The sequence below is a fragment of the Poeciliopsis prolifica genome, unplaced genomic scaffold (assembly GCF_027474105.1).
Source record: "Poeciliopsis prolifica strain line A6 unplaced genomic scaffold, Auburn_PproV2 SCAFFOLD005, whole genome shotgun sequence".
Lineage (NCBI taxonomy): Eukaryota > Metazoa > Chordata > Actinopteri > Cyprinodontiformes > Poeciliidae > Poeciliopsis > Poeciliopsis prolifica.
Genome location: NW_026562380.1, coordinates 14,495,160 through 14,520,114, shown reverse-complemented (window position 1 = coordinate 14,520,114; position 24,955 = coordinate 14,495,160). Strand labels below are relative to the sequence as shown.

At 35.5% G+C, this 24,955-nt stretch overlaps 1 protein-coding gene across 1 annotated transcript in view; it reads left to right on the top strand.

The window, feature by feature from the left end:
- grid1a (glutamate receptor, ionotropic, delta 1a) overlaps positions 1 to 24,955 on the top strand; it is a 220,122-nt gene that overhangs the window by 115,819 nt on the left and 79,348 nt on the right. The window contains exon 3 of the mRNA XM_055029739.1: positions 8,253 to 8,537. Within this exon, the coding sequence (XP_054885714.1) occupies positions 8,253 to 8,537 (285 nt within the window). The remainder of the gene's footprint in view (positions 1 to 8,252; positions 8,538 to 24,955) is intronic.

The following is a 24,955-nucleotide window of genomic DNA, read 5'->3' as shown; positions in this document are numbered from 1 at the left end:
AATAAAAGAATCAAAACTAAGAACTCCCACTATTTTTAGTCTATAAGTTCTTAAAATCAAAACATGCATCTTTAATTAAACTTTTACTTGAGAAAAAAGTAGTTCAATTGTTAGCATTTCCAAAATAAAGTTATTATGATTTTGAAAGCAGAAGACAAAAATTGTCATCAGAGAAGATGAATGCATGTCCATAAAATATTAAATATTCCATTGTATTTTCCAAAACAAAAATAGCAGTGCTTTCCAGGAGCACAAAATGCTCCTAAATATTAGCTTTTTCTACACTGCCACAATTTAGAGAGAGCAGTCTTTTAAAAAATAAATAAAAAAAACTAATGCTTTTCTGTCATTACAAATTTAGGAGGTGACATCTGGTTAAACAACAACAAAACAAAATCATTGCATTTTGTATGAGTTTGCTTGAAATTGGAAAACACAAGTCTTGACATGTGCATTTGCATTACCACCATTGAATCTAGGCTTTTATTTAATCCCATCCATTAAGGATGATTCAGATGTTTACCGGTGCTCCTGTCTCTGGTATTTTGTATCTGCAGCACAGGAAAAGCTGATTTTTAACATTTTCTGTAAAAATTATTGTTTACCGGGTAGCGTAATGAAAAAGTACTGGACTATATATATATATATATATATATATATATATATATATATATATATATATATATATATATATATATATATATATATATATATATATATATATATATATATATATATATATATATTATATATATATATATATATATATATATATATTTCAAAATATATGAAATATATAATTTCATATATATTTATATATATGAAATAATTTATATAATAATAATTTATATATAATTTATATATAATTTATATATAATTTATATATAATTTGTATAATTTATATAATTTATATATATATATATATATATATATATATATATATATAGAGTTAATTCTTAAATTCTTTAACAAAGATCCAGCAGTAATCTTATTTAGGTAGAAAAGACCCATAAAAAGACCATCTTTAAGCCTTTATTCCAGGTTGTCGTGACTTGAATAGGATTACACACTTCGTAGGGGATAATGGAAATTGACCATTAATGTTACTGCTATTCTAAGATTAATTATTATAAATCTTCTTGCAGACGTGCTGGAACTGCCTTCCTCCTATCCAGTCCTTGAGTTTTAATCTGTATGTGTCGGGCTAAGTTGGTCTCTGCTGTTTGATGTCCAGGGGATATAATTTACAACTGTGAAATCCTCCATTCCAGTTGAGATGACATGGGCAGCCTTAGCATCAATAGTATCGACAGGAATATGTACCTTCACTCTTATCATAGCCTGACAGTAGAAGAGCTGTTTCAGGGAAAGAGCAATGGATCTTTATCTTCTGCAGCGAGAGAGCAAGCTGAGATTACTGTAAGTGACTGAAGGAAAGCAGGCGATAAGAATATATATCGTATCCACTGGAAAGACAATCCTGCCGTTCGATGGGCTAAGCTCAGGTCCGGCTGAATTTGCCAGAGCCAAAACTGTGCTGTGGAAATCAGACGATTTAGAAATTCTGACACTGAGTGAAATTTCTTTGTTCAATCAACTAAGATTGAACGAAGGGAAGCAAATCGCTGCTCTGCAAAACAGTGTCATGCCGCATCGAGGCGGTAATTTGTGTAAAAGAAGGCATTGCTAAGCGCTGAGTGTACAGGTATAAATAACCTTTTCTTTTTTTTTATAAACTTAATATTTTTGTTTAAAATACCCTCTTAAGTTGATTTTATTTACTATTTAACTTTTCTGAGACACTGTGATCAAAAAATATTTCACTGTTTGTAATTAATTCTGCTTAATAAATAATGAGTACGGTGCACCTTAAAATGCTTTCTTCCTTTCAATAAACATCATTCTACATGATAAAGGACACATGTTTTGTTGAAAAAAGCCCAGATCAACAAACTCTGGACCATAAAAATGAGTTTAAATCTTCTATGAATTTGACACACACAATGTGGCCAGAGGAATCTGTCGGTGTGGGTGATAAAATCACTGACACTAAACCAACATATACTGGGAATAAAGTTTGTTGAAGAACACCATGCTTACGGTTTAAAAATGTTGAGACGGGAACAGATTTGTTCAGAACATGCTCCATCCAAACCTAGTCAAACTTTGAGGTTTTAGCAACTAAAAATCTAGACCATAAAGTGGAGCTGTGGAGAAAAAGAGATCTCAGCCTCGAAAGCCTTAAAGAGTGAACTTAAATCATAGAGCGTTCAATTGTTTTCTGCAATTACTAGTAATTTAAAGATGAAATTCTGTACTCGTAACCTCCATCTCAACCACATATATATTTTTCTTCCATCAGGGTTTACGTAGGATACAAAAGAAATGCAATTTTCTTTCATTTTGTTGAAGTCACGGTAGATAATTCCTTGGTTCCCCTGGAATAAGATATTTTGTATGACCCAATTGTGATTAAAAACTGAAATAAAATACGTTATTCTTTTATGAAAGAAAACTTAGAAGGAAAGGATTTTTTTTACTCACTCTGAACAAGTCAGAAGTCTTCATTTTTTATATAATCACAAAACATTGTGCAGATGCTTCAGTGCAGTCTGATGTTCCAAACTGATTTTATTCAACTGAAGTTGTTAGTACAGGAAAACTGGTGTCACCATTATTGCAAGATTCAATTTGTTGTCTAAACTCCTTTGTGTACAAGAATTACCCTCAGTCTGGGTAAACTACTGTCTTATTTAGACTGCAAAATCTCTGCAAAACCACAACTTATGCAATATTCACTACAGCAGTTGTTTGGTGGTTTGTTTCCATCTCTCCCATTGCACTGGTAAAAATGAGAGCAAGACACTGGTGGCATTCAATTTTCATTGGAAAAAGGGTTGAAAGACTTCTTTTCTGCCGAGAGTCTCCTCATTTCTATCCCTTGGCTGTCAACTCAACTCAGTTTTATTTATTCAGCTTTTCTCATACTGCTGGTTAACAAAACACAGTTGACACAAAGTTGGATAGAAACTATTTCAGGAGCTTCTGCACATTAATGTTTTTGTTGATCCACTTCATTCTAGAAGTGAAGTGAAAAAAGAAAAAGTAAAGCTTTTTCTATGTGTCAACCCTGTCAACATAGTGAACATATGGACTGGTGGCTATAAAAAAAACATAAAAAATTAATTCACTCATTGATTCCTCCAGCCACTGATAAACCGCGAAGAAAATTACTGCCTCTTTCCATTTGGTTGATGGATTAGAAAATGTCTTGTTCCAAAGAAACTTCCTCTTCCTTGGCACTGCTTGGCTTTGTAATGTTTTACTCCATCTATCCTTCAGTTGTAAAGTGTATGCATTTATTAAGTAAGTTTAACAATAGCTCCGATAAGTAAAAGCACAATTTCAGAATACTTTGTAAGCAACACTGTCAAAGAGGGTCCATCTCTTTAGAGACGCATGTATAGAAATAGCTTTTAAATGCTGACATTAGATGTCAGATATCCGCCAGGGAATGAATGATGCTCATTGTCCACTCTGGATCTCAGACTCATTATCCCTCTATTATCATCTTCCCACTGACTTTGGAGAACTTCTCCCTCTTATCGGTGAAGTGTCGCTGATCTAATGGGCCTGGGGTGTCCATTACAAAGTCAAAATGGCTGCAGATGCGCTGTTGCCACTGTCTGCTTTAAGACGCATTGAGGTGAAAAGAGAAGTTCAGAAAAAAGTTGCAATAGTTTTTAATACACAGGAAGGGAAACTTTTTAGTTTCAAAATTCATAATTCAAACGTCATTATCAGATATATTTTGCTGGATAGTTTTGATATTAATGAGAGCTGTAGCCTCTGAGTAATATATCAAAAATTTAGTTCAATTTATATATTTTTTTTCTAAATAAATGTTCTGTTTTTCTTGACTCAGAGCGGGTTTTCTGTAATAAGTGACTCTCATGAGATGACAAAGGTTGTCAGACAGGAAATAAGCTCTCTGTCAAAATGAGATGCTTAAATAAAAGTTGTCGTTAGTTAGACAAGCAGTTCCCAGCAGTTCTTGGTCCCAGCATGACTCCGTGCCTCTCTCTGAAAGTCATCTGCGATGGAAGTCAGACATTTTGAAATTGGAAGATTCATTGCAATTACATGTCATTCAGTCCGTAATTTCCTCCCGGCAATACTTTCTTAAATTCAGTCAGTGTTTTCTCTGTAAACCTCTGAGTCTGAGACATCAATTGCATGCAGCAAATCAGTGGTTGGATAAATGTGTCAGTATAAATTTTGAAGAAAAATCCTTTCCACTTAAGTCAAGTGACTTTTTCACTCCAATTAAATAATTTCATTTTTTTTTCTCCAACATCTGTTCTAACAACAAGCACAGAATGAGTAAATGGTTTTACCAGTCGTCCAGTTTGCCTATATCATTGATCTGATTGGTGATCAGCAGGTCAGATATTGAAAATCATAATCAGCAGCTATACCTTAAAAAAGTTTATTATCTTTGCATTGATCAGTAAACAGTAATTCTTTGTACATATCTCTTCAGGACAATTTTTGTTGTTTAGGTCAGGTAACCAATTATTAATCCAAAATACAGTTTATGAAGAGTAAATCAGAAAAGGCTTACACTTCTGGAGTCTTGACAAATTATTTTAGCAACCGCAGAAATGGGCTTATTGATATCGGTTTAGAGGAGCTCAGACAGGACATTTAGAACTGAAATATTAATGAAAAACAGCACATCAAGCTTAATAGAGTTTATAGTGGGTGGGCTGCGTCTCAGTAAACAGCAGTTTCTGGGAACACACTGTTTTTGGTGCTTGCATGTTATTGTTGACAACTGATGCACTAAGACATTGCATCAGAGTTATAGCGTCCCCTACATTTATATTACTGTCAGTCACATGACTTCCTGCTGAGAAAACCCGCCAAGTCCCCCCTTGCAGACGTTTACCTTCATGAACGAATGTCTTTTTGTCTCTCTCACATAAACATAAATGCGCTTCATTGCTCAGGAGGACATGATTTTATTTGTGCTCTTTTGGGTAATCATGTTAAAAGGAGAAAACTAAATCATTTGTCATGATTCTCTCGCATGCAAACCTTGTTCCAAATTCTTCTGCCTTTCTGGGTTTGCCACAATTGCCATCACTTTTTTCCTCTTTCCCTCATTGTCCTTTACTTCCTCGATCCTTTTTCATGTGCTATTTAGTCCCGCTGTACTTTCTGGCATCATAATTTACAGTGGTTTTATGTACTCTTTTGTTCACCGCTGATGAAATTGTAATTTGTCACATTAACAGTCTGCTGCCTTACGTTCCTACACACAAGGCAAACTGTTCTCCAGTTTGCCTTCATTCGCAGTTGTATGTTCTGAGGTGCATGCATTTATTGTATGCTACTTATTATTGTAGATGATCAAAAGCAAACAATAAATTCTGTAAAAATGTGGCAAAACTTAACAGTGTTGTGGAAATGTGAACAACAACCTGCATTCCACAGAAGAATGTTGGCAATAAACGTTTCATTGGTCCAGAATGGCATCAAATGAAATGGACCTGGGGTCACTGTTTTCAATAGAGATCACCGTGTCATTTTATAAATGACATATCTAAAAACTTTTTATGCTCCACTTTCCAATGTGTTTTCTACTTCAGAGTTTTGAACTATTTTGTTGGTGTATTACATGAAATCCTTCAATATTTTAAAGTTCCTTCTAATAAATTCACAACATTTTGAAAATGTTGTCATGCTTTTTTTCAATATTGTGTGAAACAAAGCTTTTTTTCAATATTGTGTGAAAAGTTGCATAGTTGTTGGAAATAGTGCATTTTCAAAACATGGGAGTGGTTCTTATCTGTCATTTGCAAAGGGTGGACAATCCTGTTGGAGGACTGATACGCAACTCTGTATAAGAATCAACTTAAAATTAAATGCAGATTGACTTCTCTTTTACGCTATTGTTACACTAAGTAGAAGAATTAACCTGGGGCCTTTAAAACTAATTGCAACAAACAAAGTAAACATCAGTTATAGCTGTGGGAGTTGTAAAGTTGCTGATTAGGTTATTGCCACCTTGCATCTCGCAGCTCTCCCAAACATTTACACATCAATCTGCAAAGTTCAAATTGATTTCAGATTTTCATCTTTGAACATTATCTGACACTCTGCATCGTCCCAGACATGTTGACCTGCTTAAAAGAGATTCGGGAATCAGAATGTAAGAATCCTAAGCACCCACCAGACATCGCAAGAGTTTTAATCCCTTTCTGTTTACACAATTTTACCATCACCATACATGAAAGCTGGGGAGAGAGTGAAGGTCACGGGAAGAGCGTCGAGTTAAGACTCATGCGAGGCGTCTGCTGGTCATCTAAGCCTTTTCATCCCTCTAACATATTCTAGATCTTCATTTCATTCCTCCCACTCATGTCGTTCCATTGTGCTTTGCCAAGACCTGAACTCTTGCAGCTCTGTTGCCTTCAAGGGGATCTTACCTTCAAAAAATCTTCCCTTTAATCACCGTCTCCCCTTTGTCTGTAGATACGGATTAGATGATGCCTCCCCGACTGAATCCTTCATCTGCACATATTAGGATACAACTGCAGTTTTTGAACTCCATATGTTTTCCCTGATTTACCTCCCACATGCTGAGACTCTCATGTAATCCTGAATTCCTCAGTGGGATTCACAAATAACCAGTTTTGCTTAATCTACCTTTTGCACAAAAACAAGTTGGGTTTTACATTAAATGCAGAATTATTAGACAAGTCTTCATTTTGAGGATTATTTTTTTTTATTAATCAACGACTTCAGTGCTCTTGGTTAATCAAAAAAGTTAAAGCGCAAAACGTAAAAGTGAGGTTTTCGCTTTTTCAGGAGAGTATTTATGCGCTCACAATGCTTAGGCAACTATTGTGCAGAGTCATTATTCCACTAAAATGAAATCACACATTGTCCCGTGTTTTTTAACTATCATCTCTTTAGGTGTGAACAACTAAAGAACTAAAAACTTTTTAATAGGTGATAACCCAGAGAGCGGTCTTGTATAAACATCAGAACTGCTTTCAGTTTCTCAACTGGGTTCAGGTCAGGTGAGGAAAGGTGGCCAAAAGAAAAGGAGCTCACATTATGGCAACCTTGAATGGAAATATTGTGGTCTTGTTTCAAAATGATCAAAAAATGTAAAACAAAATTAATAAAATGTCCTGATTGCTTTTTTCCAAATATACCTGGAAGAATTATTCCTCTCTGAGTTCCTCCAGACTTTGACGCCTTTTTGACATTGTCCTCTTTAAAGTGTAACACTAGCATAAAAAACAGATCTTATGTTGTTAGTCGGTCTATCTGCCCATTCAGACTGCTGCTGCAAAATCATCAGAGTGCTAACAGCCTCAAAGACATTTTTCCACATTACAAGTACTTTTGATCACATTAAAACCTGTTAAATTATGTTGCATTTCAAAGTAAAAATCTTGTACAGCAATAGCGACAGAGACTGGAAATGTTTTGAATGATAGATTTGAGTCAAACCAAATTATGACATGTATGAACTATATTTAAAGTGAAAATTTAATTAATCCTCTGCTTGACAGAACAAACAATATTACTTAATTAAGTGTAAGAAAATTTAGGCAGCAAAGCGTTGACAGACCTTATACTTGTAAATTGCAAGTTACTGTTTTAAAGCAGCAATACTTTAATTAAGGCACATAGCGTTCTCTTTGAGAAAACAGTCAAGTTTCTTTAGTAATTTACATTTTAAAAAGGCTAATTTCTTCCCTGGGAGAACAATTTTCCTAAAGGTATTATACTATTGCAGTAGGAAAAGTTTTTAATCAGTGTCTTTAGACATCTCTCTGCAAAGCTATTTTGGAGTGGCATTATTTTGGATGCCTTTATCCTGTGCTTTTTACTATTATAATTTTTTTCTGAAACATTACTGAATTCCTTAATTCACCTTTGTGGGAAGAAGGGGGAAGCATTGTTTTTAATCCAGCTGACCATCAACTTGTGAGGGAAGGGGACACACACTGACTTATGCTATTCTGTACAGATGAAGAAAAGTCCTATGGAATCTGGTATTTGCTTCAGTCATTAAAGGCTTTTAACCTGAATTAACATAATGAATTGTTTTCAGTTTTGAAACTAAGTCTAAAACTGGCCTATGAGTGACCTTTTAATTTTTTTTCCCCTTTTAATTTATATTTTTTTCTGTGCTCTTAACCCTCTCATATCTTTTTTCTTCTGTCCAGCATGTGAATTAATGAACCAGGGGATCCTTGCGCTGGTTACGTCTACGGGTTGCGCCGCTGCGAGCGCCCTTCAGTCTCTAACAGATGCAATGCACATCCCTCACCTCTTCATCCAAAGAAACGGGGACGGTGGACCCCGCACCGCTTGCCAGCTCAACCCCAGCCCAGACGGAGAGAGCTACACACTGGCCGCCCGTCCGCCCGTTCGCATCAACGACGTCCTGCTTACCCTCGTCTCAGAGTTTCACTGGCAAAAGTTTATAATCTTTTATGAGAGTGACTACGGTAAGTGAAGCTCGATAACTCAGCGGATTACTGAATGTGTCTTGTAAACATGAATATTGCATTCATTTAATGCCGCCAAACCATCTTTGTTTTTCAGCGTTCACAATCAGTGCTTCACTAAAAGCTCAAACCAGACTCATATCCTCAGAGTACACAAAATAGGGAACTGTGTAAATGTAATAAAAAAAAAAGCAATTTCCTCAACAGATTCCTGCAAAGAAGTCGCTTTAAAAAAATACACAGTTTAATTAACAACGGTGCAAAAAGACATATGATGTTGTTACTGCCTTCACTGGCCTCTTCATAAAGAGTCCATTTAAACTCTAATTAGCTCACTCATGGCAGCTTTATTTTGTCTGAGTTTCTCCCTCCAGCTGAGTCTATTCATGGATCTTTTTCACTCGTGTTGCTATTTCTACCAGGATATCCCTCGGGAGCAGACCTTTCTTGACCCACATTAGAGATCCTCGAAATGCTGTGGGTGAAGTAATTATTAGCAAACCAAAAAGATAAAGAGCAAATTTAGTTGTTTTAGCTTTTGTCACAGTAGTAATTTTGATTGCTTGCTAATATGTTTCTTACTTGGAGCATAATGAGGGGAAAAAAAACATATTTAGTTCATTTTTAGCCCCCTAAAGTTAGCATTTTTGTTTGGACATAAAGAGATGGTGCTTTATGTAAATAAAGGCCATTCAATTTGGTATACTGGATTGAATCTCATTTTGTCAATTAAACTGGGTGTACAGGAACATTGATGTCATCATGTGGTCCAAAAAACCAGTTTGGTGCATCATCCTGCTGGAAGTTGCCACATTACTCTGTTATGATTAACCTGATCAGCAATAAAGCTCAGGCAGCCTCATGCTTTTATATGGAATGGAAATTTTGTTAGATATTTCTGTCATAGAGTAAACATAAAGTGATTAAAAAAATAGTAAAAAAAATGTAACGTATTTTAATGTAAAATAAAAATAAAAAATTGTGTTGAATTTTATGAGTAAAATCCAGCGGGTACGAGACCCATCAGGTTCTTATTGTAGTTGCTATTATCTTTTTATGATCTTGACAAACTCTGCCCAGACTCTTTTTACATCCACAAGACATTTTTTGTCCACCCAGCTGCTGCTTACAGACTTTCTTTTATTTATTTTTTGTAATGCTGAGAGGTGGTGGTGGAGAATTGTAGATCAGCGGTTTCTGAAATATTCAGACTAAGCTTTCTGCGCTAACAAACATGTCACATTCAATGTCACACAAATCCTCTTCCTCCCCAATTTTAAAACTTGGTTTGAACTTCAGCAAGTTTTATTAATTTCTTCCTGACCTTGTCTGCATGTATTGAATAGCTTTATTGGTTGATGTGTTGATAAAAAGGTGCACATAATAAATGATCTGGTGAGTGTAAATGAAATAAGGGTTCATAGTTACACACCTCATTGTTTTTGTAATTCTGCCTGACTATTCAAAAAAGTGTGTTCTCATAAAAGCAAAAGGATCACCTGTCGATCTGTAGGATGATGTGTCTCGTCAGCTACCCTTCTTCTCTTTGACTATCCAGCCATATGTATGTTCCTCATACGTCTGTCATTCAGGTTGGGTCACTTTGTGTATGACCATCTATTTTGCCATTATCTATTGGTCTGTTTGGCTAATTACCTGCCCGTCTAGTTTGATGATCCGGAGATCAATAAATCTGACTAAATTCCTTCTGAAACATCCACCCTGTTTCTTTAGGTCTTTAGTCTGAATCTTGCATAACAAAATGCAGAATATAGATTCTTAAATTTAATTGTCTGTGATTAACAGTGACTGTGCGATGTCTTAAACTTTTCCAGTGCCAGGTTAGTATTATCGAGTCTTTAAAGTGACTGTCTCAATGCAAACTTAGTTGCATGATAACACTGCTTTTATTTGTTTTTGTTTTATATTTTTTTTGAATGAGATAAGGATGAGTAAAAGGGGACAGCTGAGGAAATTATGCTAATAGCTGGGGGGGGGGGGGGGAAGAGGAAATCCAGACCTTTTGTAATGTGATTTCACCAGCATCTGCTTCATTTTCTGTCTCCTTCTGGCTGACCAAAATACCTCACTGCTGTTTCAAAGCAAGACGGCGAGATGCGCAGAAAATCTCTGAAGTGAATGTAAACAGTCAAAATGATTAGATGTGATGAACATGAATATATGTTGGCTAATAAGAAAGTCCTGCATTCTTTATTCAATATTTATATGACAATCGATGTGAGTATGCAGTAGTTTCCCTTGTCTCCTGGGTCCTGTGAAACAGTGCAGTGCGCACACAGACATTGAGAAAGTTTACACAAACTTAAGACAGGTCAGCTATTAGTCCGTAGCAGCGCAAGTCACACAACATCCCATTGATATTTTTTAATGTTGTTTGTGGTTGGAGTGTATTAAATGTTAGTAATACTACAATAAAGCATATTGTAGAAGCCCTAAACAGACTAAGACGGGGAGAGAAAATCTCCCCCACACGCAGCAGATTGGTCCACTTCTCTGTGTGGCATCATTTCCAAGAGTCTCAACAGTTAAAGCTATTCTGTGATTTTGACATGACTCAAATGCATCCATCTCCTTTTATAAATCAGCAATGACCAATATCCAAGCTCTGCAGTACCATGTTGTTGTTACACATCTCATCTTCTTTTTTCTGATTTTTCCCCCTTGCAAGTGAAGAATGTTCAATTCGAAAAAAAATAAGCCATAAGATCTTAAATCTTTGCAAAACAAGCTTCTTTACTCAAGCTTGTAATGAATAAAGTAAGATGTAGCCTGGAGTTAAAAAACAAAAACAAAAAGAGACTCATTTCAGTATAACAACCTTAAGATTTTGTTTAGTGATTTTGTTTAACATCAGACAGAGACACAATTGACAGCTGAAGAAGAATAATGCAAACAAATTTCTGACAAACTCAATTACACAACGTTGTCAGCACCAAATGACAATCGTCGCCTCTCATTCGCTGCTCCCCATGCTGCATTTAATTGCTCCCTGTCATTACATTTATTCGCTCACTCTGATTCTGCACTGTATTCTCATATGAGTACCCTGAATGTTAGGCTTTGCAAAGTTAATTTGGTTTTTCACATAGTAATTGCCTGCAGAATCAATAAAAATATGCCCAAATTTCATAAAAAAAGCATGTCAGAGTGATTAGTCTGGAGTTTTCATCTGTCTTGCAACTTTTAATGTGAGTGGAAAAGTTTGAAGCTTTTTATTGGAATAGATGAAGGCACGTTCATCAAGTTGTATTCCCATTTATTCTTCCCATGGCACTGAACTCATGAACTTATTTGTTAATGAATAATTAGAACAAATTGGGCTGTTAAAGTATTTGTCCTACATTGTAGTTGTATTTCTTCCCTCTCATCAAACCCCTTCCAAAATCTACATATTATAAAAGTTGAGAAAAGAATTACAAGCAGACAGATTAGATACACATGCATTTTTATTCTTCATAGAACTGAAATGACTTGATTTTTGTTACTCATTATATTTATCATGGCTTATAACCTGGCATTAAGTGAGGCGGAGGCAGTGGAAGAAAGAAACACTGTCGCCTGCAGGGGGAGGCAGCTGCCATTCAAACCGAATGCTCTTGAACATTTTTGTTAAAAATTCACGATAAAGTAATAAATAATACAATATTTTCGCCAATGTGGTAGAATGCATATTCTACCATATTTGTAGAATATCCAAATAAATCATAGAATATTTGCATATTTCCACAATCGCAGAATCACAAAAAACAAACAAACAAAAAACTGGTGGGATATATTATTAATTTGTATTTTGACCCGAATCACAGCGTTCCAAAACTCTATCCCAAAACATTTCACCTTGTTACTGAATGAATTTTGTCAGGGAGCTGATCTCCAGGAATTGTGTCTTGACACAAAACACAAGATGTTACATCAGATTTCCTTCTGTTTTCCTTCCACTTTTCGGAATGCCATCCCAATCTGATAGATTTTTTTATTTATGAATAAGCAGTAAATAATTAGTGTGTACAAAAGCTTTAGAGCAACAATAATGATGTCCTAAGGGATTTTGCCTTCATCTACAATACATTTTTGTGTGCAAGTGTTTCAAACAAAACAAGCAGTAACATTTGATGCTTGTAGCAGAAAACATTAAACAAATCAAGTAATATAATCATCAAAGCAACTGTTTTACAACCAACCAACTTGTGCAAATATGTCAAATAGTGACACGTAGTAAGATATTTCACTGTACATTTATGTTGCATCTTGCTTTTGGTGAGATTGGTAAATGTTGAGAATTTTAGACAAGTTCTTTTTCCATCTTATTTAACGGGAATATTTTGAACGAACCAATCACACATTTACCAAACCATGACATCAGTATAACCTGAACTTTCCTCTCACATAATTTTGATCATCCTAGAAATTGTGAGGAAAAAAGTCAACATAGCCAAACACCTCTGGACTTTTCACTTGGCTTTAAAGATGGACTGATGCACATAAAAATAGAATATCCCTGTTATAGTTTTGATTTGAATACATATTTGAATTTTGCAGGCAAAACAGGATTTTCATTTTATATAAATTTTTTTTTATTTATTTATTTTTTTTAATGGCTTCTCTTGCCCCAAGGGCAAACTGTAGCTTTGTGTAATAGAGGATGTCAAGAGAGCTAATTCATCCCAGTATCGGGCATAAAAAAGCTTTATCATTGTACATTTTCAACCCATATTTTGATTTTCTTTTGTGAAAGGATGTCTCATAATTACATCCCTGAGGAACAGACACAAACTTATTTCCTTTTTACTTTTGGTCCTTGGGAAACAGGATACTGCATTATCTTAAATGCAATATATTCTTTTGTAATAAGAAAACACAATTGTATGATAATTCTATAACGAACCGCTGACTAAAAAACCCTTGCCTCTTTTTTTTTTTTTATTTCTAACGTCTCTGCTTTTCCTCTTTCATATCTGACACTTTTTGCTTCCTTGAGTCCTACCTCTGTTGATTTAAATCTGGCTTTTTGAAACTGCTGTCGTGCAGTCGAGTACGACTGCCCAACTAATGTATTGTACCTGAAAAGAACAAAAAAAAAGGACCCATTACAAGTCGAGGCCAGGGGAGTTAATCTCCCTTGGTGAAAGACAAACTTCTTTTGCTGTAAGGTCTCTGCAGGCTTGTGTGTGTGGCTCAAAAACGCTCTTCAAATTACACATAGATGTATTTGAAATCTTGACCCTGCTAAAGAAACATTGTGTTCACAAGGTTTTGCAGTAACTTTAGTTTTTGAGATTTTGCCACATTGAAACACACATTTGATTTATTTTTAATAGACCATAATTTTTCAAGGCCTCATTTTATTACTCGATTGATGAAACAACAATTACAAAATTAAGGAACCATCTAGGTAGATCATCCATGAATCGTAATTTTTTAAATGAGTATTTCTTAATTTACTACACCCTACCATGGTCTGGGGACCTGACCAGCCCCTCTTGTGACCCTATGTGTACAAGCGTGTTTCTGTGTCTCAAACTAACCGTAGCATCTGCTCAGAATCTCATCTACTGACCAACTAGTAATGTTACCCCCCAACTAATTTTATTTTGATGATGAGGGATTAAATAAATGCATGGTGTGATGTAATAATAAAAATGAAATAATTACCAGTAACTGAAAATCTTAAAATATAAAACATATTCCTATAAGTTTTCAGTTAAAGATTGATAATTTATTTGACACATGTCTCAAGTTTCAACACATTCACATGTATAAATACTTGTTTTGTGAGCTTTTATTTTATTGAATATAATGTATAAACCTTGCTGAGAGAAATCTGTTGCTATAACTTGTTTAAATTCGGACTCCATGTCACAGTCTTTGACAATTCTTATTGACTGTGACAGTCAGCTGCACAACATGCCTCCGAGTCTTCAGTCTGCACCTCAGTTCCAATGTCAACCACAGATTACAGCTGAACCTCTCTCCCACCCTGTCAGTGGCCTTGGTGGGGGCAAAGTGCAGTGCCAGTTTTCTGCTACAAAGTGGTCAAAAGGTATAGATTTACAATGTGCTTTTTGGCTGCTCCTTTGATTAGTCCTCTTCATGCCCAGCCACAGAACTCTGGATGATGTTTTATTGTGTATAAAATTGTACTTAGCTTCTTTCACAATAAGCTAAAGGATCGAACGGTATTCTGAGATGCTCAAAGCTCCACATTTTTGTAAGTGCGACTTTCATAATTTGTTCTCTGTTATCAAACAAACCTAATAAATCTTTCCAAGGCAGGCAGTTGCTCTGGATAGTTTTTTTAGAGATAAAATAAGTGGCTGAATACCAATGCATATCACACATCAGTTTTGATTTGCTGAATACTAATCATCATGTCCACTTAATGCATTCCTTTTTCTTGGTCAAAAACTCTAAGTATTGTAAATTGTGGATGCAACGTGGCTGCAACAGACTGGTGACCTGTCCAGGGTGTAACCCGCCTCTCGCTCGATAGGCACCAGCACCCTTCCTGACCCCACTAGGGACACAGGTACACAGAAAATGGATGGGTGGATGGATCCAATGTGGAACAAGTGACAAGCATACAAGGCATTTCATCTGACATTGTACCTACAAGGGTATATTCACATCTGATACATTTAGTGCGCTCTAACTGGACCGGAGTTCGTTTCCCCTATTGGTCCAGATCTTTTGTACAAATGTGAATACACTCAAGCACATCCTTGTGTTACCCAAACAACTGGACCAAGATCCAGTTTTTGAAGTGGTCTCAGTCAGCTTCCAAATGAATTCTGGTGCAGCCCACTTCTGGTGTGAACACAGACTGGCTTTGATCCGAAGGAACTAGAGGAAATATATATGTATGTTTGGACTTTACAAGTCCAAACAAACGAGTAAAAATTAGCCCTTCAGTGTTGCTAAAACTACAACTACGTGCTGAAATTATGTAGTGGATCAGGGGAGACAGAACATCCCGTCTGATTCAGCTTACACGTTTCTAAATAATTATCACATCACAAAACTTATGTTTAATGAGCTGGTCTCCACATTCCCAATGACATTGAAGTTGTAATAACAGCACAAATGTACACAACAGAAAAGAAACAAGTAGGGCTTTCAAAGTTTGTTTTTTTCCAGGTTTGTGATCCATCCAGCAGAAACAAATAATTATTTAACTTCCATGTAAATCCAACACTTTATATCTAACAACCACACAATACACTTTCAATAGATGAGATTGTAAGCCAAACACAGAGGCAATTAACATTCTTTATAGAACTCTGAAAGAGAAGAACCATCACACAACTCCAACTGCTAATTGCAAATACTCACTTAATTGCAAAGAGCGCACAGTTGCCTTGCAATTGTTTCTGCACTCAAACATTGTGCAGAATGAGTTTTAATTGACCATGTAAATATTTGTATGAACATAATCATTCCCGAAAGCTGTTTAAGTAACATTTTGTTTAATTAAGTACTAATGAGCAGCCAGTGTCTTACCCACAGCCGACAAAAGTACTAGTAGAAAAAAAAAACAAACAAAAAAAAAAACCAAAGAGGGGCAGTTAGGTTAACCAGAATAAAAATCAATTAAAAATGGAACAACAGTGACTTTTGATAAAAACCGACATACTGAAGCTTTTCTCAACTTATCAGTTTGTGTGTAGACAGGTTTTGAGATTTGTGTAGTTTATTTTTTAAAACAAGGGATCTCCAAGCACCATGCTGATCTGCAACTACACAGGCGAAACGCTGGCTTTTACCCAAAGTCGAAGTCAGAAGTGTTGAAATTCAGTGTAACTCTTACTTTGAGTGTTGTAAGTTAATTACGTTTTTTAGCTGTTCTCCAGTTTCCATTTTACTTAGATCTTAGTTCTTGCCTGGCCTTCTGACTTGTCTTATTAATTCTGGAAGAAAGCTCTCGCTCCTGTCTACTGCTGATAGGATGTTGACTGCCCAAATACTCTTTCTGCACACAAGTAATTCAGTGGCTCCTGAAGTGCTTTTATTTTCCATTTTCAAATGCTAAATTGCAGACACATTGAACAGGTCCTGCCATTACCTGTGAGAGCCACCAGAAGTATCTTATTACGTCCCCAATCAAGGACATCATAAAATACTCTTTTCACTAGGGATCGGGTGGTAAGAGTGTAAATAGAGTCAATGTAAGTACTATGATCTCAGTGCTTCAGTTGGGTGACAATGTCGGTCCTGCTGGGAAATTTCTTTCTGCATCTGTCCTTAAACAATTGATAAATGATTTCTACTGGGTCTAACTGTCTGCTCATAATGGAAAAAGTCCATTTTGTGTTTTCCTTCTTCAACAACTTTAAATCTGTTTTGAGAAATTAAACCATAAAGATGGATAGAAGATATAATATGTTAACTATATTAAGCCATTTATGCCATTTTTTTGTAACTTTTTTCACTGGTCATACTAACTTGAGTCAATATTTGATTCAAGTTACTCTGCAACAATTTAAATGCCAGTGATTAGGTTGTCAATTGTTTCCTTATCTCACTGTCTTATGAGATTGCGAATCTTTTAAATAATCAGCCTTAGAATTAGAGTCCATAAGGACAGAAGTGAATTAAATTGGGCGACGGCTTATGAATTATAAGTCTAAAGTGGAAGGCTGATGTTCATTTGGTTGTGTTGTGCAGAGACCACTGTCATATGCAAGAAACCAGATTCTGCTTACCCTCCTGTTGTTGACCATCTTCTGGACATCTGTCAAGTCAGCAGTTTTCCCGTGTGACTGTGAAGCTGACTGATCCAGAGTGAGCAACCATTTAAAGACTCAAAAAACCTTTGCAGGTGTTTTGAGTTAATTAGCTGATTGGGGTCTGACTCCATGAGTTTCCACAAGTGACATTTTTCACAGCATTCTAATTGTCTGAGATACTCTGTTTATTTACAAGCTGTAATTATCAAAATTTAAAGAAACAAAGGCTTAGAATATGTCACTGCATGGATGAGGATTCAATATAAAATATGAGTTTCACTTTCTGAGCTGACTGGCAAGAAAAATTGCATTTTTATGCACTATCCAGAAAATTTGGCCCCACAAAGGACAATTTATTTCAGCTAGAGACTTCTAGGCTGAACAAAATCATATATATCTTATCTTCTACTATCACACAGTAAGCAGAAGGGTAAAGGAGATAAGAATATTTCTAACCCTCACTGTTGGAAAGATACAGCAAAGAGATGCATCTTGTGGTCACCAAGTTTCCTTGCGAACCATTAGACGCTACCTGAATGCCAACCTGAATCGGGCATATTATAAATCTTCATAAAAATTCCATAAAAGTGATTCTGAACATTGGTCCTCAGGGCTCTCTGTCTGTCATGTTTTAGATGGGTCCCTGCTCTGGGACACCTGATTTAGCTTTTGCATTAGCTCCTCAGCATGCCATTCCGCGTTGAAGAAGCCTGTTAATTACTGATTTTTTTAAGTCAGATGTGTGGCAGCAGGGAAACACGAAAAACATAGAGGGAAACCTGCAGAGTAAGAGGAAGAAAAAAAATATAAGGAATAACTCAGGACTCTGAACAGTTTAGAGATGTTGTACAAAGACAAGTGATGAACGAGGCCCTCCTCTGTAAGATCCAACTTTGTGAAATATTATGGAAGAAAATTATCCCTGTCCTAAGTCAAAATAAAAACAAAAATAAAAAGTTGATAGCAGGTTACAAATTTTGTTTAATAAAACTTTCACCCTTTTAATATTTTTCATCAACTAAAATTTCAATTGTTTAGACTGAACTATAGTGATAAACAATTAGATTTGAAGTTTTTTTTTTTTTTTTTATAAATTGACTTTGGATATTAAACTAAACTAAACATGTTTGACAATTGAAGTCCAGCATGTTGAACTACCAGTAACCATCTGAGGTCTAGACTTCCAGAGGTCCTGTAGGGAGCTTACACAACAATGGGGAGTTGGTTTTATTATTGTCGCTTTTTCCCCCCCAAAGCCCTGAATGAATATATATTGACATTATAATTTAAGTCAAGGAAGTGCTGTACTTAAGGATCATGTTACAGAATTGTTAAAATGGTTCAAGGCTCTTGCTTCAAAGCTCCAGGATTGCTCTCTACATCTTTCTAATGTTTCCTTAGGTGTCTTGCACTCAGATGTATATTGAAAAGGAAGCTAGCTATTGATTATGTGGTGAAGGAAAAGTAGACAAAAATTGTGTACAAAATTGCATTGGAATTTATTACAGGAAAAGAAGCATAAAAGACATCAAAGCACAAATGTAGTAAGTCTTAAACAAGGCCTAATTTTCTTGAGCATCAGCAGGCTTCTTGGCTGGTTGGTCAAGTTACCCAATGCTAGATAATGACTGCCGAACAGCTGCATAGCATCTGTCTCTGTCCTCCCTGTGGTGACTGCCTATTTCTTAGAGGAGGAGAGAATTAAGCTGGTAATAGGTTTAAGATTGATTAAGCTACTTTTGGTCCCAAGTAGGAGGTGGTTCCTGATGTAAAACACGCATTTATTATAACAGCCGGGTTCTGAGCAAAGACAAACATAAAGGGATCTCATGCTGGGTTTATAGCAAGTCTATTCAAGGAAATGTGGAAAGCGATGAAACCAACAATGAATATATACATTTTTCAATCTATTTAAGTTACCTCATTTTTGGAAGGTATAGGGGGAAAAAAATCAGAAATTCAATATTACAGAAAACTAGAATATTATGTAAGATCAGTAAAAAAAATTACATTTAAAACAGGAATGTTAGGCTTCTGAAAAGTATGTGCATTTCTACGCATTAATGCTCGTTTGGGCCTCCATTTGCATGAATTACAGCAGTGCACCGTGGCATAGAAGTGATCAGCGTGTGATACTGCTGAGGTGTAATGAAAGCCCAGATTGCTTTGATAGCAATCTTCAAGTCAACTACATTGTTGGCTCTGATCACCTTCCTCTTGATAACATCCCATTGAATTCAGGTCAAACTAGCTTGCTAATAAACCAAGCCCATGGTCATTAACCCTCTTGGAAAATTAAATCAGCATTTCTATAAAGTTTGCCAACAAAAGGAAGCATGGAGTACCCTGAAACATCCACTCAGTTGGACGGACTTTAGAAAACACAAAGGACCAGCGAGAATGTTACCTGGAATGCTACAATAGCTCTGACTGGGGACCTCAAATTGAACTTCAAACAATTATTTGCTTCTCCCTTGTTCCTCCAGACTCTGGAACCTTGAGTTTAGAATAAAATGCAAACTTTACATTCATCTCAAAAGAGGACTTCTGACCACTGAGCAACACACCAGTTTCTGGTTCAAAGTGGCTTAACACAAAAAATGTAACGTCTTGTCCGTGAATAGTATTTGTCTGTGGGTTACGACTCCATCCTCAAGGTACTCCTTTTGAAGCATTCTTATCTCTTTTGCTGATTAACTTTTTCTGACAACACATTTTCCTTCCAATCAGTTTTTTTGTAAACACTTTATTTGACGGGTTGTGCATAAGACTGACATGACACCGTCAGAAATGTGAAATATTACCTGTCATGAACATGAAAGAGTCTTTATGAATGTTGTGATATTCGGTAAATAATGACACTTTTAATGCAAAGTTGATTTAAAAGTTGATTTGAAAGTCCATTAAAAGTGCTAACTTTGCATGAAAATGTTATTATTTACAACATAATGCAAAGTTGGGACTTTTAATGGACTTTTGATGCGTCTTTTAAAGCAACTTTGCATTAAAAGTGTCATTATTTACTGAATGACACTTCCTGACAACAGTCATAGACATTCATAAAGACTCCTTCATGTTCATGACTGGTGTTATGGCATGTTTATGACAGTGTCATGTCAGTCTTTTGCACATCCCGTCAAATAAAGTGTTACCGTTTTTTTTTTTTTTTTTTTTAATCAATAAATTTGATACAGCGCTCTGTGTTAAACCTGCTTGTTTTATTGGCAGCATCAGATGCACAGTGACCTTTTGGGATTGACCTCTTGTGGAGGGTGTCAATAATTGTCTTCTAGACACCTGTCAAGTCAGCAGTCATCCCCATGACTGTGAATAGACTTTATAACATGGCTGAACCAATTAGATAATAAGGACCAGCAACACAGCCCCTTATTAAATAAAGAATTTAATGAATTCTTTATTAAATACAATAGTTTATACTGTATGTGATATACATTTTTCTGGCTTTGAATTTTTGATTTTCATTACCTGTAAGCTAATTACCCAAATTATAAGAAATAAAGGCTTGACATATTTCATTCAGTGTAATGCATTTATATATCAGTTTTACATTTAGTGAAAATAAACATTGAACTCTTTAACTTTTCTACCTATTCCTTTAAAATACCTCAACATGCAGTCCATAAATACTCTCCCCTCTTTAAAAGTTGTAGGCCTGGATTCAAACAAACCAAACTTAAATTAAATGTCTCACTAGCAATGAAGTTACCCCTGCTTTGTCACCTGTACTAATAAATGTTGTTTTCTGTGCGAAAAATGGTCCGGATATGAGACCTTGCTTTACTTTTGCAAGCATAAGTTTTTTGGTGTAATACTAATAAAGTAGACGACTGATTACTAAGAAAAATTTCTCAATAAAATGTAAATTAAGATTTTTTTTTAACTAACCCCTGTTTGACATTGGTTTTACTTATTGGCTGAAAAAAAAAAAAAAGAAACTTTTTAATGTAAATTTTAGTGTGGAAGATGGCCATGTTCCAGGAAGAATTAAAAGTATACTTGTTCTTAAATTCTCTTTTAAAGTCATATTTTTCAATAATAAGAAAAGTTAACATAATGGTACAGTTGTTATTTTTCAAACTAAATGTACCGGCTTTGGTTTGAACTGAGCTTTAATTTACCCCAAATGGTATTATGTTTCTGTCCTTGCCACAATAAAATCCCAGTCTAGACTTGTCTTGCACACCACTACAGACAGAGCAATATACATTACACTGCAGCATTACTGTTCACAGTATCTCGCTGGTGGAAAAGCACACTGAGTCCCTTTTTCCCTGTCTGTTAGTTAGACATGTTAGTTAGACATGCAAGCACATAATAAAAAATTGGAGAGTGCTGTACCATACAGAAATTTTGGAAAATAAAATAATCAGTATTAAACTATTACAATTTATGTCAATAAATTTGTTTTAAAACAAATAAACAAATATTGATGTCCCAAGAATTTCAATTACTTTTTTATTGAATTACAGGACAAGAAGAGCTTATTTTTTTTTAAAAAGTTGTAAAAATAGGCCATAATATGTTCAGAAGATTTTGATACCGTAACTAAAGTCTTTTATAAGAATGAATAATTGGAGGTAATGACAATAGTGTGTTTTAGTTCTAAGTTTTTCACTGAACAATTGTTAAAGAATTGCTTCGATGATAAAAAAAAAACTTGTTTTTTGTTGGCCTGCTTTGCTCTCTCTTTGGATTAAAACTACCATTTTGTGTTATTTATGAATCTCATAACCACTTATCTCAGCAAACTCCTCCTAAAGCTCTCTACTTAGAGACTTCAAAATAAGGCAGTATAATCTTCAGGAATTGGAGTTCAAAGTTATCAAAAGCTTGTTCCTGCATCAAAGCATGTGGGTGTGGCCAAACCTCAAAATCTGACTTCTTGCAATAGAAAACAAAGGTGTAATAACTTCCACACTATGTGTCATAACAGAGCAGCACTCAACACATCCAAATGGACATTTGATGATGTCACTTTAGTTAAAACACAAAGTGACTTGTTTTGATTATATTAAGAAGGAAAAGTCTTCCATAAGAAGATCTTTGAAGTCTTTCGTGACAAACAAATTGCCTACAATACCAGAAGTTTTTAGGGGATTTTCACCAGTATACTTTTTTCTCCATTGATTGGTCATGACATTGATACAGATAGTAATAAAAATATAAGATTTTTTTTATCTTCTTCCAATTTAGTATAAGTATCCCTTTGCAAGACAAAACCCAGAAAATTACAAAGGATAAGAGGGGCTACTGTATTTCTAACCCATGATGATTTTTTTTTTGGCATTTATTTCTTAGCTGAGGTTTTTCTTGCCATGATTACTTAGTGTTATCGTTTGACCACGTTTTCATCCATTATGTTTTTTGTTGTTGTTGTTGCTCTTCCACATTTGTGTTATTCAGGGTCAAAACCAGATAAAAATCACACAAAACAGATCTCATTTTCTTGTCTTTCAGTTTCAAATATAAAAAAGTAAAAAGTCATACTTCTTGGTATAGTCACTGCTCATAAGTTATTACATATGTAAGTATTCTTGACATATTCTTCAAGAAGAAATTCCGATCAACAGATTTTCTGCCATGTGGATATGATAAATGAATCTCATAACCATGAAGTAAGATATATTTTGTGCTTACAGCACAAAACTGTATTTAATTTAAATTCCTGTGCAGACATGACAGCTAAATCTGTAATAATAAGCAATTAAAGCTGAAGGAATAATTTCTCTCTGCTCTGGGTGTTCTGATTGTTCTTTGCGACTGCTAGATTTGAGATATTCAAAAAAAAAAAAAAATCCATATTGAAAATAATTAACAGACGATAACGTTGCAAGAATAGCAGTGATTGCTTTCACTGCTCAATGCAAGACTTGAGTAAACAAGCTGGTGCAGAAGATGTTTTCTATGCTTTTTTTCACTACTTGACAGCCCAGTGGAGCAAAAACAGACAAAAAAAAAAAAACTCACCCTTTTGATCATGATATGGTTATTTTTGCTTTTCTCAAATTCATGAGAGTTTGCTTCACATTCAATGTGAGGCTAAAAACCTTGCAGTAGGATTGCCATGGATAATTTTTTTAAGCTCAGGTTTTAAAGTTTGAGGTATTGTTTAGTAGATAACCAGAAGAAGCAAAAGGATTGATGTGCAGAGTGGGTGAGCGTGGAGGCTGAAAAAGGTTGAGCTTTAAAATAAAAAAACTTTCAGGGGCAGTTTCTCAAAATAGCATTTGGTTAATTGTGACAAGCAATCAATTCTGTAGTTCCTTGTTAATCTTCTTTTTTGCATTCCTGTTGATGGTCGTTGGCTGAGCAGTGGAAAAGCTTCCAATGGGTTTGAAGTATTGACTTTAAATCCAACATTTCTATTGCAGACCTGAAGTAGGTAGGCATGAAACCCTAAACACTGGGGTTAAAATTCCTTGTTTGTTTATTGCAAAATGTTTTTATATTATTCTGGTTTTTACTTTAGCCCAAGCTGTTTAAAGGATTTTTTTTAAATGACCAAAATTTTAGCTGCTATTAAAAAAAAAGGTTGGTACTGATTTTCCGACCAATAAATACTGATTATCAGACCAATAACTGCTTTCAACATAAGCGCTGGACTTGTTAATGAAAGGTTTGCTGATCAGCTTTGCCATCTTTGATGGAATTTTAGAGTTCAGAAAAAATACAAGATAACAGTCTTGAGTGAAAACTTATCACATTCAAAGTTTCCAATTAGTTGCAAAGCAATACTTAGAGAGAAATCCCTACAGTGACACTTTGTGCTTCACAGAGGACTGCCAAGAAGCTTCAGCAGCAGCAAGGCTAACTGGATTGCAGAACCATGCTTAAGATATCATCTATCAGTTAATGTGGGATTCAAAAATTACCAATAAAATACTTACCATCTAGAAAATTCATAAAGAGATTGCTGTTACAGTAATACTATGCGGGCTAACTATACTGACTTTTAATAATAATAATGTTAGTCATTTTAAAATGTCACCATCAAATGATTTGGACTTTTTCCTTTAAAATGTTAAACACCATATTATGTACTCTAATGCACTTTTACTGAGAGTTGTAACATTTTCCTGTCAAAGTTGACTCCTTTTTTCATTCTGCATTACATTCTCGACTCTGCTTCCTGACCCTCTCAGTCTGACAGAATAATTTTGATGCCCATTGTTTAAATACCAATCCTGAAAAGTATCAATACAACTGATGATGTGTGCAAAGATAAAATTATCTGTTTGTGCTTGCTATTTTACTCGGTAACTCCTGAATCCAACACACATTGAAGATATATAAAAAAAAAAAAAAAAAAAATTCCCTTCTCACCCACCGCGGGTGGTTCTTATCCTCTGAGCTCGGGTCCTCTACCAGAGGCCTGGGAGCTTGAGGGTTCTGCGCAGTATCTTGGCTGTGCCAAGGACTGCACATTTCTGGACTGAGATGTCTGATGTTGTTCCTGGGATCTGTTGTAGCCACTGCTCCAGTTTGGGGGTTACTGCCCCGAGGGCCCCGATGACCACAGGCACCACTGTGGTCTTCACCTTCCAGGCCCTCTCCAGTTCTTCCCTGAGGCCCTGGTATTTCTCCAGTTTCTCATGCTCCTTTTTCCTGATGTTGCAATCACTTGGTATTGCTACATCAACCACAACGGCTTTC